General features: G+C 36.2%; 1 protein-coding gene across 1 annotated transcript in view; it reads left to right on the top strand.

The window, feature by feature from the left end:
• EYS (eyes shut homolog) overlaps positions 1 to 15,807 on the top strand; it is a 1,734,738-nt gene that overhangs the window by 886,861 nt on the left and 832,070 nt on the right. The window contains exons 23-24 of the mRNA XM_061207220.1: positions 7,642 to 7,834; positions 9,001 to 10,743. Of these exons, the coding sequence (XP_061063203.1) occupies positions 7,642 to 7,834; positions 9,001 to 10,743 (1,936 nt within the window). The remainder of the gene's footprint in view (positions 1 to 7,641; positions 7,835 to 9,000; positions 10,744 to 15,807) is intronic.

Below are 15,807 nucleotides of genomic sequence, written 5' to 3'. Positions count from 1 at the left end.
AGTTTGGGGACTCATGAATATACAGATATCTTTATGGTTTTTTGAATAGATGAGAATGCTTCTGGGAAAAATGTAGAAAAAAATGGATAAAAGATTGAAGATAAAGCTCGAAGGAATTCCAAATCAAAGACCATAATGAAGAGAAGAAGCCAAGGGAGGAGACAGGAGTAGGGAGAGAGGTAGGAAGCATGGGAGAAACCAACCGTTTCAGAAGATAGTGGTTGATTCTGTTAAATATTGTTGAGGATTTGAATAAAATGAATACCCCAAACCGTGCTTTGAATTGAACAGCATGGTTGTATTTCTGGAAATTTACATGAATATTTTTAGTGACATGATGACATGACAGCTGGATTAGAATGGCTGGAAGAAAGAATGGAATGTGTGAGAGATCTGGCCAATACATCTCTCAAAATGTGCATCTAGAAAGGGGAAAAAGAAACGGGGAAGTAGCTAGATAAAAATGTCTCTTCAAAAAATCTTATCTTTTAGTTTTTTCCCACAAATGTTTACTAACTCCCAAATATGTAACTATGTGCTAGCCCTGGCCTTTCAGGGGAAAGTGGAACAAACATAGCCAGCTGCCTAGAGGTACATTTAGTTTACTGATAAAGACATATAAGTCAAGTTGGCACACAAACAGTCATATAATTAACAGTTCTGATTATTGGCATGGACCCTACATATTGACTTTATGTAGGAAATTCTAGAAAAGCTACAAATAAAAATACTTATCCCAATTGTATAAACACAAAATTATGTCAATATTACATATTTTACACCAAAGTATTCTTAACGTTTGATCTCTGATCATTAGTATATATATATATATATATATTTATTACTATGGGTGAATTATATCAATCTTCAGAATATCATTCCTGCTTTCAGGTTGACGTCCACATTACCTTTCACCTCCCCATCAAGTTAGATAACTGCCTACAGAAAGCTGCCTGTATCCTCTATAGGACAGCAACACTGAATCAATTAGTGTCTTAACCAGAAAAAAACAGAAACCACCTCTAGCATTTATAATAGAAGGAAATGGTTACAGAGGTGAGGGAAGAGCTGGGATCCAACCAAAAGTTAGTGAGGCAAGTGGAGATTAGCCACGGCACGAAACCACTGCAGGCAGGCTGGAAGGGGGAAGCGTTCACCGCACAGGGCATCTGGAGGATGCAGGCATGCGAGCCGAGGAGCAAGGATGCAGTCTGGGACACCGCGTGCATACGTTGGGCGTGGGGGGAGGGGGCGGAGATGTCTACGTTTTGCTCCCCCCTCACCCTCTCCCGAGACCCTACTGCCTCCCACTGGTGGAAGCCAGCTAATGAGGAACCCAGGAAGTGCAGCCTGCAGCGGGCAGGATTCCTAGCAAAGCCTGAGAGCGGAGTGGGGAGGAGGGGATCTGAGGGCACAAAGGTCCAGGACTGACTCAAACAAAAATTACAAACCCTGCCAGCTTGTGGTGCCAACATCCCTAACATGCCGATTGCCTGGTCTCCAAGACTGGAGAGGACCCAACGTCTTGGTGTTTACTGTGTTGAGGTTGATGGGACAATGCATTAGTTTTCCATTGTTGCAGAACAAATTACTACAAATTCAGCAGCTTAAGACAACCCCCATTTATCAGCTGTAGTTCTGTAGGTCAGGAGTCAGCCTGAGATCAGTGTGTCAGCTGGGCAATATTCTCCTCTGAAGATTGTGTGAAAATCTACTTCCAGGCTCATTTCTGCCAATGGCAGCATTCAGTTCCGTGGCCAGGCTGGCTGCAGCTGGAGGCTGCTCTCAACTCCTAGAGGCCACTTGAATTTCTTGCCATGTGGCTCCCTCTGTCTTTAAACCAGCAACAAGGCTCAAATCCTTGTTATACTTCAAATCCCTGGCTTCCTCCTCTGTGACCAGCCAGAGAAAACTCTGCTTTTAAAAGGCTTATGTAATCTCCCTTTCTTAAGGTCAACTGTACCATGTAAGTCACCTAGGCTGATCATGTGGTGAAACCCATCATGTATTATGCAGGGTCTATACACTGGTGGGTGGGAGGGTTGGGTGGGCAGGAAAGCTTGAGGGCCATCTTAGAACATAGCATTCTGCCTACCATAGACAGGATAGTAAAAAGTTTCAGTTTGTAATCCCCTCTCCCCTTATCTAACTAACGTTATGGGAAAAGTATACTATCTAGATGTGAACTATTGGTTACTGGTCTTGTGACTGGACCATGGTTTGTAACTTGTGACCTGAGAATTTTAAGTAGTAAATTGATGCAGTGAAATTTTTATAGAATTGGAAATGACGTAAACGGTGCAAAAGTTTGCCAAAAAGCGGAGATTGTTTAAAGAGACCCAAGTTTAGAGAATCTTTGCTAATGCAACAGGACAGTTGCAATTAGCATAAATTGAAAGTTTCACTGTAAACAAACCTAGGAAAAGCTTATTGTTTCTCAGAACTGTAATCCATGGGGCAACTAAACCTATACTTTGAGACTGATTTGCTTGGTTACTTTATCTTGGTTCCTCTGCTTGATGTTTTCTTTATAATTCTACAAGGAACAACCATACCATGAATTTGGCACACCAATGATCTGAATTGTTTCTTCTAATTATCTAAAAGATATTTCATTTTAAAAAGGCAAATATTACCCAGAGAAAATTTTCAAAGAGCACCAAGCTACAAGTGGGTAGATCCAATGTTCTAGTCTGGGAAAATTAGTATATATAAGCAGGCTGCCATCATGGCTTTGTGACCTGTGAGTTGGAGAGACCCTGCCATTAGAAGACCCTGCCTCCGTCACACACACACACACACACACACACACACACACACAGTCCAATGTTCTGCTGTTGTTGACTTGAATATTTAATCATTTCTCAACAAGGGGTTTTATGTTTTTATTTGCACTGGCCTCCACAAATTATGTACACAGTTTGCTATATAAACAATGACATATTAATAATGTATATTTCAATGGGGTTGGACAAATTCAAGCTTTCAATTATTTTAGTAAATTTTAAAGAGTAAATTTGGCCCACCGTTTCTGATGAAAGTAGATTAGTCCACAGAATTAAATTGATACAAAACTGATTGAGACCACTGGGATCCTTGTTGTTGTTTGCTGTATTACATACTCATCATTTCAAGTAGAAAATGAGGACGAAGTACAATATTACCTTGTCAAATGTGACCATCTGTAGAATGAAAAATGATCTGCTGGGTTGTAAACTCATTTCAGTGAGAGACACTGTTTTGCCCAGATCTTAAAACATTGTTGGTGATCATTAAATTTAATTGATAGTGGCGTTTGTTAAACAGGCTGAGTAGACGAACTTTTTAATTTTTTATCTAAAATAATCAGCTATAGGGTAGAACTGTTCATAACAAATGTTGAAGTTGTAACAAGAGGCAAAATTATGATTGTGAGTGTGGGTTCAAGCTCCTCATTTCCTACATATGAATCCCAGCTCTGCCATTCTCTAGCTTTATGACTAGAGAGTTAGGGAGAAGGGCTATGGTATCTTTTAAATCATACTTTCTTAATTAACAGAAATGATTTAAGGGTAATTCTCCCTCAAGAAAGACTCATATTTCCAGTTTACTACTCTATCTCCATATTTGGATAGCTAATAAACTTCTCATATTTAAAGTATTTAAATAGAAATCTGGATCCACCCCCATCCCCTAACTGGTCTCCACCAGTGTTCTTCAAATTAGTAAGTGGCACCTCTACTCATCCATTAACAGGAACAAAAACCTAGGAATCATTTATTAACCTTCTCTTCTCACTCCAGACATCAATCTACCAACATATCTCATAGGCTCTGTCTCCCAAGTATCTCCTGAAAGTACCCTTACTCTGTCTACCACTACTTTCACTCCAGGCTAATCTATTTCTGTCTCTCACCAAGGCTACTGCCAGCTTCCAACTGATGCCCCAGCTTCCATTCTGACCCCTCTTCAGACTCCCTTAAGAGTCTATTATCTATGTAGCATTAACATAATCTTTTCATAATATAAGTCAAACCATATCATTTTTCTACTCTAAATATTAAATATTCCAATAGGTGTCCATCACACTCAGAATTAATTCCAAATTCAAGAACAAACAAATAAACAAACAAATCATGCGGCACGATATCTCTCCTGGCCATGTCAATGACCTCACTTCCATCTACCAATGGCCTTCCCTCATTCTCTTTATCTACACTGCCCATCTTGATGTTGCTCAAATACACAAGCGTGTTTCTGCCTTGAGGCCTTTGTACTACCATTCTTTCTGCCTTGAATACTCTTTCCTCAGATATTTACTTAATTCAGATCCCTGGTCAAAGAAGACTTCCCTAACCACTCATCCAAAACAGCCCTCCTTGCTTTTCCTTATTATTTATCTAGCAAAATTTTGTCTTTAAGCAAATTATTGCTAATTAGTATTAATTAATTCTAATTCCTTTACTAAAATACAAGCTATATGATGGGAGAAACTTTGCTAATCTTGTTGACTAGTTCATTCCCAGCCTTTACAGCAGTCACTGACACTTAGAAATTGACCAACAAATATTTGTTGAGCAAAGACAAGAGAGCTACACAATGTCCATTAAAAAGTGGATGACCGGGACTTCCCTGGTGGCACAGTGGTTAAGAATCTGCTTACCAATGCAGGGGACACGGGTTCAAGCCCCGATCTGGGAAGATCCCACATGCTGCAGAGTAACTAAGCCTGTGTGCCACAACTACTGAGCCTGCGCTCTACAGACTGCGAGCCACAACTACTGAGCCCATGTGCCACAGCTACTGAAGCCTGTGCGCCTAGAGCCTATGCTCTGCAACAAGAGAAGCCCCAGCAATGAGAAGCCCACACACCGCAGTGAAGAGTAGCCCCCACTAGTCGCGACTTAGAGAAAGCCCGCACTCAGCAACGAAGACCCAATGCAGCCAAAAATAAATAAAATAAAATAAAATTTTTAAAAAGTGGATGACCATATTCTCATAAAGCTTTGACTCAAAAAGTCCTATTTGCAATGTATTCCTTAAACATAGATTCAGAAATAAAAATACATATTTTAAAGTCATGAAATCTTGTTGATCATCATCTTGGCACATATTCAGTTTCAATAAATATCAGTGAATAAAACATATAATGGCAGGCACTCAATACATATTTGATGGATGAATGAATGAGTGAATGAGGATGTATTGGCCAAATAAGTTACTATGGTAACCACCAAGTTAAGAAAGAAATATACAGAATTAAAGGCTGACTGAATTAAAGCAAAGCTAAATATTTGAAATGCTATATCTTTCAATGTAATCAGACAGATATAGAAAAAGAAATGTTCAGTCATTTATGAGGTGCTTTTTAAATTTAATTTTCTCATAGCTAACAAAGAATATTATCAGAAAGACCAGGTGAGGCAAAGATTGATGTATTAGTAAGGAAAATGCTAGCTGCTATAACAATAACCTCCAAAATTTTGCTAGCCTGATATAATATAAATTTATTTTCCATTCACATGAAGTCTAAGTGAATATTTCGGATTTCAGATATTCTCCTTCAAATAGACTTTTAGGAACTTAGGCTACTTCCTTTCTGTGGCTACCCATCTTTAATATGTGTTTTCAAAGGTCAGCACACAGGGGGAGAGGCTGGAAGATCACACATGGTACATTCACCCTTCCTTGGTTAGAAGTAAGTCACATGATCACACAGAGACACAAGAGTGACTGAGACATGTAATCCAAGAGGAAGATGCAATAGGTTTAGTGAACATGTAGTGAGCTTTCCTATGAAGTTTGGGATTTAACTAAGGAAATTATGGAAGTCTCTCTAAGACAAATTGTATTGGCATATGTGTATGTGTATGTGTCTGTGTGTATAGACAGAGGAAGTTCAAACAATTAAAATCTATTTGGAAAAACATTAAAAAATATGATTTAAAAGTTGCTAGTACTTGGGAATATAACAAGATGTTTCCTATCAAGCTCAAAATTGGGAAAGTAAATTCAGCTTTGAGAGTTAAAGGCTAAAAACAGCACAGGATGTATGTGAGCCTAGGCATGCAACATAGGAAAGAGGGAGTATGGCTTCCTGGCTGCTGGACCTAAGTGTCACCTGGAAGATGAATGTATTAACACATCAATAATATAACAGTCAACACTATTAGAGAACATATGAGAATCATAGAGACAAATGTCGGCAGTGCCAGTGTCAAGTTGTCTAATAGGTAGATAACTTTAATCAGTGATACATCAGTTAACATCAAGTATTCAAGATCATTCTTCTGGCAGTACCTTAGTCTGATGTTGTTAAGCATTCAAGAAGTAGTTTTACATGTTCTGATCTAATGCACATCAGGGAAACCTGTGATTCTTGGGTAGCTCTGCTGACATGGAGAGAACTTGTTGATCACGGGGACTTTGAGGATCCTTAATCCTGCAGTGATGATTTCTCAAGGTAGTTAATTATGGCTTCTGATTGTGATTCTGGAGGGGAAAGCTGACCATGACCGCGCAAATATTTATGAGCTGTGTAACAGCTAGTTTTTCACTGTAAGCTAGCATATTGGCATTCTGGTTTTTATCCTAGTTTCCTGTGCATTGTCATTAATCTCTGAAGTCCTTCTAGGGCTTGCTGTTTACCCTTGAGTGGAGAAAAGGACAATCTCTTGGTCTTGAATGTGTGGAATGATAATAGATATGTTTTTCTTGCTGTTTCTTCTATTACTTCTAGCTTCACTTTTTACTGTTCTCGACATGTTAGATTTTTAAGGTAGTTATATAACACTGACCTTTGACCTTTAAATACTTTAATGTGTGAGTTGAAAGTGCATACAGAATATATAGCTGTGAAACAAACAAAAAAAGGATAACTAAAGCAAAATTTACATTTTGTACAAATTAGATACAATCTTGGACAAATACTGTAACAGTGAAGCAGAGCTACCTATGAATGTCTTTAGTGTTAGAAAATAGGTATGTGGTATTTCCTTAAAATTCAAAATGTTTCAAATAGTATAACTAATGTTTAGCTCTACATTTAAAGGAGAATCCCTGATCCATTTGCACTTATTTATACATGCCTCACAACTTTCTTTCCTATGAATTAAAAATTAATTTCTTTATGTGGAAATTATTTTATAAGTATATGGCAGAAGTAGGCCATTCAGGTCAAGCTAAAACAGAAAAGGAACCTTGCTTTTTAAACCAATGTGGATTAAAATGATTCAGAAAATCACAAGATAATGTCTTCAAATTATCTGTTGTAGATAGTCTGTTTTATTTTAGTTTCCAACTAAATATGACATTTAGAAAAGAAAAGTTCAAAATTTGTAAGAGTTTTTATATTCATATTTTCTACCATACAGTACAGATTCTTCATTGGAAAAAAATATCCTCAAAACAAATGGAAAGTAGTATTTTGACTTCAAGGAATCAAGAATAAATTTAGGCATTCAGTTGAGCATATCTAAAATTTGAAGAATTTAATTAATTTTGAAATGTAGGTAAATTTACTGTAGAGATTCCATTTTCTACACAATAAGGTGGTGAGCTAACTAATATAACTATGAAAATGCAATTGGACCTCAAAACTAACTTAAAACTTCTCAGGGGCAAAGAAACTATGAGCTTAACTATGGCGATTGTCATTTGCAGACCTGCTCCATTGGGCTTCTCTGTGGTAATGAAATAAGAAGAACCACCTGTTTACCTCCCAGCTCTCAAGGAAAAGAGGACATTTCCACACAAACATACACAGTGCCCACCTCGGGGACTTCGGTCAGTAGCATCTCACCTGCCAGGGTTACGCAACTGTGGGCCATAGTGAACACTTCTCCAGTTAGTCAAGGTAAGTAGATGAGAGTATGATGTGGATAAGTTTGAATTTGAAAAAGTTATGTTTTAAAACATATTTTCTGACTTATTTCAATATTTATTTTTCTAAGACACTTGATTTTTCAGGGCTATAAAATTGGCTTAGAATTCTTGTTGGTTATGTGTTGTGTTTTAAGTTTTAAAAATGTTGGTGTCCTTTGTGAATAAATACTCTTTCTGAAACAGTGCAAAAATGTTCATTAATAGTCTTTATTCTGATATGTAAATTTTGGTACATAACTGAACTCCAATTCTACCTCATTTTGTTTCAACTATCAATAAAACGTATTTAAAAGGCCTGTACTACTTACCTCATTATGTCTTTATTTAACATCCTCTGAATCATTATATGTAAACTTATATTCCTATCAATTTATTGGAAAAACACTCAGATTTTTAAAAATCTGTTTTTTCCTATTGGGAAATATTTTGACAGGTTGAGTATGTTTTGACACATCTTATTTAACTTACTAAATCAAATAGTGCCATATTGTAAATAGTATATTGTATGTTAAATTCCAAATTCTTTCTTGTCACTCTGGATAATTAGAATGAGAATTATAGCCTTTCACAAGGTATTCCTTGTTAAAAAATATTTTTAAAGCCTAATGGATATTATAAGCATAAAAGTATACTGCTCTATATATTTTCTGTATAATTTCTGTTCTTTTAAGGAGTTAATTTGAAATATAATGGTATCTAATAGAAAAAAAATTGCCTATTCAGAAAGTAAAATGAAATTTCTAATATTTCTAACTCATTAGGTCAAATATTCTTTTATATTTTTCAATGACAAAGAATTGTAAATTTTCATGTTTCATACTTCAAAGGCATCATTAATTTGGAATGAAGGTTATTCTAAAGAAGACCATTTATTCTGAATTTGGCCACCCCAGGGAGTATGAATAATAGAACTCTGCATTTATGCAGCTTGTGAAGTCACTAAACTTTCTCATACACTTTTATTAGAAATATGATTTACAGAGCCATATTTGTCTGCATATATATAATGGGTATACGGTGCAGTGTAATTTGCAGAAGATTCAGCCCAGGGCTTAATCCATTTTTCTTCTTCCTTTTCTTTCTCGCTCTCTCTCTCGTTCTTTCTTTCTTTCTTTCTTCCCTTTTTCCTCTCTGAAGGTCCAAAACAGACAGACATTTTCCAGCACGACGTTCTCCCAACCACTGGTTTGGCAGCATTAAATATTGGCACGTCCTCTGAAAGCTATTTACTCGAAGAACTGATTTCCACTAAAGAGATTTCAGCAAAACACAGTCTTCCTTCTTCAGCAGATGTTTCCTCTTCTCAGTTTCTGAATTTTGGTGTTCATGACCCAGCACAAATCGTCGGGGGCAAAACATCTGTATCACGTATGCCCATCCAAACTCCAGCGGGTGCACCAGGACTCTTTTTCCCTGATAGGGGAGAGAGCACCCTGTTTATCATCTCTTCCTTAATGACAGATTTTATTTTTCCTACACAATCTTTATTATCTGAGAGCTTCCAGACTGTTGTCTTGTCTGCTACCACAATGAGTTCAGTAATTAGTGGCGTTCCAGAGACTGATGTTGAGTTAAACAGACACTCATTACTCTCCCGTGGATTCCCGCCCACAACTGCTTCCATGAGTGCACCTCCAGTCGTCTCTCAAGAGGATATTGAAGAAAATTCAGCTCTTTCGTTAATTTCAAGAAGGGAGTCCTGGAGACTGCTGAGCTCCTCGATGTCTCCCATTTCTCCTGCTAAGATAATCATATCCAAACAAGTAGCCGTCTTAAACTCATCAACTCTGCACCGATTCACCACACAAGCTTCCATTCCCAGTGAAGATCAGGTTATTACCGAAGCATCCAGCAACCAGAGACTCACAAATATCAAACCACAGGCTGCTGATTCTTTAAGTGAATTAAGCCAAACATGTGCAACGTGTTCTATGACTGAAATAAAATCCTTTCATGAATTTTCAGATCAAGTTTTGCATAGCAAACAGTCCCACTTTTACGAGACATTCTGGATGAATTCAGCAGTATTAGCCAGCTGGTTTGCACGAATGGGAACTCAAACTATCACTTCTGGACATTCACTTCCTTCGGCTGCTGAAATCACGCCATCAGGGGCAATCACAGAACTGTCATCTTTATTTCCTTCTACAAAGAGTACAAAAAGAAGAATTTTAGTCTCATCCATAGAAGAATATGTTACCCTATCAAGTAATTTGGATGTTAATTTATGTTTGGATAAGATGTGTTCATCCATTATCCCTTCACAAACTGTCCCTTCAGACCTGATGAATTCGGATTTGACTTCAAAACTGACTACTGATGATCCTTCAGTATCAGAAAACATTTTTAAACTATTGAAAATAGGACTCTATGGTATAACTTTGGGTCCCACTGAGATGCTGAATGAAGACAAGTTACTGGGCATGCGAGAGCATGAAGGGTCTTATACCCAGTTCAAACCTCATACAAGGGATGGGTCTCTAGATTTTGAATTAAACTTTCAAAGTCATCCAGAAACTATACATTCAAGTGACCTCAAAAACAACCTGCCACCACATGTAGACTCCACATCTGATTTTTCAGAAGTAACCTCTCCTGTAGCATTTTCTATAGTTTCAGCAACTCAATCACTTCCAATACAGACCTCTGTCCCCATGTCTGTAGTTATTCCAGATTGGACATATTATACAGATTATCTGACCTTAGCACCTGATTTAAAAGAAGAGGTCAGAACTTCTTCAGAATGGTCCAGATGGGAGCTGCAGCCTCGTGGGCGTGGTCAGGAATCTCCTGAAGCAAGTCAAAGGCTTTCCATCACTAGGTCTCTTATCTGGTCTTCCCTGGAGCCCATTCCAGCACCTCCTCAGCTGATGATTTCTGGTGAGTTTCTCAGTTTTAGTTCTGTAAACTTTTAGAAATGAGTTTCTTTTCTACAGAGAAGAAAGAGCCTGTCGTGGTCACCAGGTGCTCTAAACAGCCTCTTTGTAATCAGGGCAGCAGCCAGTTCAATGGAGATGCCCCTGCTGTTGTACCTGTCACAAGTGGTTATTCTTTACACACTGCCACAAAGGCTCCCAGATCAATGCAGGAGTATGTTGGAGATGGCTATACCACAGGCAATCAGTCAGAAACCACTAGTTCAAGTCGTTACAATGGATCTTTCAAAGTTTTGGAATAACTCTTATTATTCTCATTTCTTGAAATAGCTTCTTTGTCAGATTGAACACAATATAACATATACTTTCTAACATTTTCTTCAGAGCTGGTACTTTTTAAACTGAAAAGATGAAAAAACTCAAGGGAACTCTATTGGATTTTCCCATCCTACATGGTGTGGTTTATCATTTTTTCATGCAAAGCCATGATGCTTTCACTGTATACATAATACAGAACATAAATTAATATCTTTTATTTAACAAAAACACCATATAGCAACTGACAGAAAATAATATCCTGTATATGAATTTGAATTCAGAGTCTTGAAATAATTAATGAAAGGCCACTTTTCTTAGATAACTGCTCTTAGCTTAAAGCATTTTAGAAATTACTAATCTCTTTTACCCTTGTAAATTACTATCAAGTTAGGAAACGTGCAAAAAAAAGTTTAAGAAATTGTATTTAACAGAAAGAGGATTTTTTTCATTTTTAAAAGAATTCTGTCTTGTGGCATTTCAAGTGTAATTGTGACAGTGAAGTTAATTTTTCTTCAGTGAGGAATTTATTAGTTTTGTGTGTGTATGTGTGTACGTGTGTGCTTCAGAAGAAATGCACATTATATCAATATTTTAAAGTTTTTAGGTGTGTGACTTATGGCTGGCAACTCAGTAATATGAAAGACCAAATCATTATATTTGGTGTGTCCAATATGATATGATTTTCTTTACAAAGTTTCTAAAAATAACATAGTAAGTTTAATGACGAATTTAAAAGTAGAATCCTCCTTGTACTTTTACAAGATGATAGCTGGTTGTCTAACTTATGACTTATCGACAATGCCTAACACATCGCTGCTCACAGAGAAGGTTCTTAGTAAATGTAGCTGAGTTACACCTCCTCTCCTACAGTAACCCCACAGCCACCCCTGACTGTCCAGACAATCAGGACACAAATTCCCCATTTCTAGGAAATTGAATCCTAGTTTTGCCCTTTATGAGCAAAATCTTGTCACATTGCATTTTGCTCATCCCTCACTCCAACTGCAAACATTCTCTGATAGTTTTGACCTCCTCCAATTCTCTTAGCCTCCTTCTAGTTTCTCTTGCCTCCCTAATCCTTTTAGACAAAGTAATCAATCATTTCCAAGACATGCTGGCATTTTTCCAATATCTTCATCCACTGTATTGGTCAGGGTCAAATCAGGGAAAAGATAGCAAACTCCAACTGGGTACTTGGGGAGAGTTTAATAAAAAGACCATTTACAAATATATGGGTAGAGTATAAGGAAACAATGAGGCGTAGTATGGTTTGCTGGGACTAGTGCCAGCAGAATGTCATTACTGCCCCTAGGCCTGAATGGGCAAAGGAAAGGACAGTTACCAGGACCCAGAAACTATGGAGGAAAGCTGCCAGTTTACAGAAGCTGTGGCTCCTCTGTAGGGGAGGACACAGCAGTCCAAGGCAATCCAAGCTGGAGAAGCCCAGGAGATGTACACACAACCTCACCGTCTCCTGTCCCTGTTGGTCAAACCCATTCAGGATCTGGAAAAGATCTTTAAAACCACATCTGGTCTAATATTTTCATGTAAAGAAAAGGTGGGGTAGGCCATAGTAGAATGGCCTGCAGTGCTAAAATCTTCAGTACGTTCTAATACACTACCAAAGTATGGAAGGAGTGTGTCTCTGATGCAGGGAGAATTTCCTTGTATGTTTCTAAAGTGAACCATTGGGCACTACTATTTCCTCCCTTCATGCTGCTTCCATACTAGGAAGTATAAAAGGTGGAGAGCCTGTAATTCTGTGCTCCCTTGCTCTGGTGGATTCCTCACCTTGCATTGGGTTGCTGAGAAAAAAAAAAAAAAAAAGATACCTCAAGCACCCTCTTGTGATCAGCAAAGTGAGCGTCATGGCACACCCTCTACCAGTGTGTCTCCTAGAGTTTGGTGGGACTTTTGGCGCATATGATTGCTGTTTTGCAGTCCAGCCACAGCTCTATTAAGCTGAATGGTAGGTGTTGTGGTACGCCATCCTCTAAACAATCCAGTCTTTGTGGTTTGGTCTAACTCATGAAGAAAATGAAATTTAAGAGAGAAAAAGGAACATTTTTTAGCAGTTCATATTATTTTTCTGTAGTAATATGTTTATTTTCTTTTCTACCAGTTGTTTGGGAAGAGTGTAAGAGAGAGCAACCAGAACTTCCTGACCCAAATATTCTCTAGTAGCAGTGGGTAACAAAAATAGCACAGAAAGAAAAGTTTGCATGAGTTCCATTTATTCCATTCATAGTTGTAACGTTTCAAGTTAAAAAAAAAAATCCAGTACTATATTAGTAAAATTCTAGAAAATGGCAAATGTTATTTTCTCCAGGAATAAAAGAATGAGTCAAAGTAAGATATTTAATAATACAATTTACCACATCATTAGATATAAAGACATTGACATTCAATTTATAGTTTACTGAGAGTCTTTATTTTTTCTCTTTTCTTCTTTCTATTCTAAGGGATTTACATTATCTCCAAATCTTTTAGATATCTGTTATTATTAACAAACATAACAATATAAATAGCTCACAACAATACTTAATCCCATTCTTAAAGTTGAAACAGAAGAGGTAGTTCCATTAAATTCATAAACTAGTCAAAATGCCTTATATGTACATATTTCTTCTTATAGTATTTAGAAAACCTAATGGAAAAATGCATTATTTAACCAAAAACACAAACTACTGCTGCTGTGAAATTTGTTGAATACCTTAAAAGTAGATAAATGGAGACATATCTTTATTTGAGAGCTCAGAAGTGTGATCCCTTAACACTACATAGACACTGCATTTGAAAAGTATACAGCAATTTCAAACAAGTTCAAATGGGATAATTGTTAAACCCTGATCAAGTCATTTTAAAGTGAAAGAGAGTAGGAAGAGAAATGTTGAAAAGGAATGGCAATAAGAGAACTTGTTTGTAATGTATTAAAATAAACTTTAATAAATGATTATGATGTTATCACAGGGATGCAGATAAAAAAATAGAACAGAAAGTCCAGATATATATATACACATTAGATATAAAATTACATAAAAAGGAGGGATTTTAATTGATAAAGATTTTAATACTTACTAAATTATGTTGATGCATTCTGTTATTTTGAAAACTCTTCCCCTATATCTTATACCAAACTAAATCCTATGAGTACTAACTAGATAAAATTACAAAATAAAACATTAAATAATCTAAATAAAATATAAGTTAATATTTATTTGATCTCTAACTGGAAATTTTTAATCTCAAAGCAAAAATAGAAAATTATAAGTAAAATGTTGATAGTGAGTATATTTATAGTAGAATAACTAAAATTAATACTTTTTTAAGCCAAAAATGATCATAAACATAATGCAGATACATGCAAAAATATATTACCTCATAAGATAGACATATGGCTATAAAATACTCTGTCAAATCAAAGTGAAACAGCTGACCACTGGAAGAGTAAAACAGTTTGCTATAAACAGACAATAAAAATATATTTCAAAATCATCAGAATCAATTGAAGATAGCAAATTTAAAATGAGACAAATTTTATCTGTTTGCCAGTTTTTTGTTTTTTAATTGTAATACTCTGAATTGGTGAAGATTCTCTACTGTTTGGGGGGAAAGTAAATGGGCACCATCTTTTCAGAGGATTGCTTGCCATCAGAAATGTTTTAAGTTTTAACATATCAATTTCTGTTTTAGGAAATTATTATTACTGATATACCCAAATTATGTTATTAAAATAATAAATATTTGGAAACAACTGTGTTCAAAAGTGGTGGTTGTACTAAATAAATGCTGACATGAAAAGCTGCTTCTCTCATACTATTAAGTGGAACTGATAAAACCACATATTTGCTAAGACGTGTAGTGCAAGCACACCACACATATGCATACATAGGATTCTTTCAAAACATTAATGTTGCTTTTAATATTGTTTTTATTTTCTGAAAGTTTTACACTGATTATATATTTTATACTCATAGTAAAATATGTTTTTGCAAATATTTGTATATAGTGAGAAAAAAATTTCAGAAAGTATATTTAATCACTTTATTCATATTAGATCAAAATGATCAATTTTACAAGAATCTTGAGGAAAATATTCATGTAGAAAAAATAAAGAAAGTCATTGCTAATTAACCTTATTATAGTGACAAGAGAGTCAACTGAAAAAGTTGTAATATATTTCTCTGAAATAACGTGGGGATACATCTTTATATTCAAACATGCCATGCACTTTTTAAAAACTAAATTACTATATATGTTGAAATCATTAGTAACGTGTCTGCAGCATTTTTACATTTTAATGAAATTGGAAAAAAATGGAATGGCATTAAGCACATCATTTTATCCAATATTCAGATGTTAACTGACTGACTACTTTGTGACAGGCACCAGACACTGCTGTAATTTTTGGTTTGTTTGTCTGTTTGGCCCAGAATTGCTCAGATACGAATTACCCCTTTTTAAAACAATCATACCTGTTTCTCATTTCTATCTCTTGGCAAATTTTGAATCATGTTTTTATCCTAGGGTTTTCAAATGACTCATTATTATGTTTACATTTCATAAGCCAGCAAATTTGGATGAAGGAGCTTTCCTTTGGTGAAAACTACTAAGTGTCAGAGGACACAGACACGTTACGCTGACACGTGACACATCGTACTTCACCTCCCCTTAGCCCTGTGGGCAAGGAAGCACTTGCAAAGCGATAGAAGCTTTTGTTGCAATATCGAATAGTCACTTTTGTTCTAAT

This window comes from Eubalaena glacialis, chromosome 12 (assembly GCF_028564815.1).
Source record: "Eubalaena glacialis isolate mEubGla1 chromosome 12, mEubGla1.1.hap2.+ XY, whole genome shotgun sequence".
NCBI classification, from domain to species: Eukaryota; Metazoa; Chordata; class Mammalia; order Artiodactyla; family Balaenidae; genus Eubalaena; species Eubalaena glacialis.
This window is presented reverse-complemented; position numbering and strand designations above follow the sequence as displayed.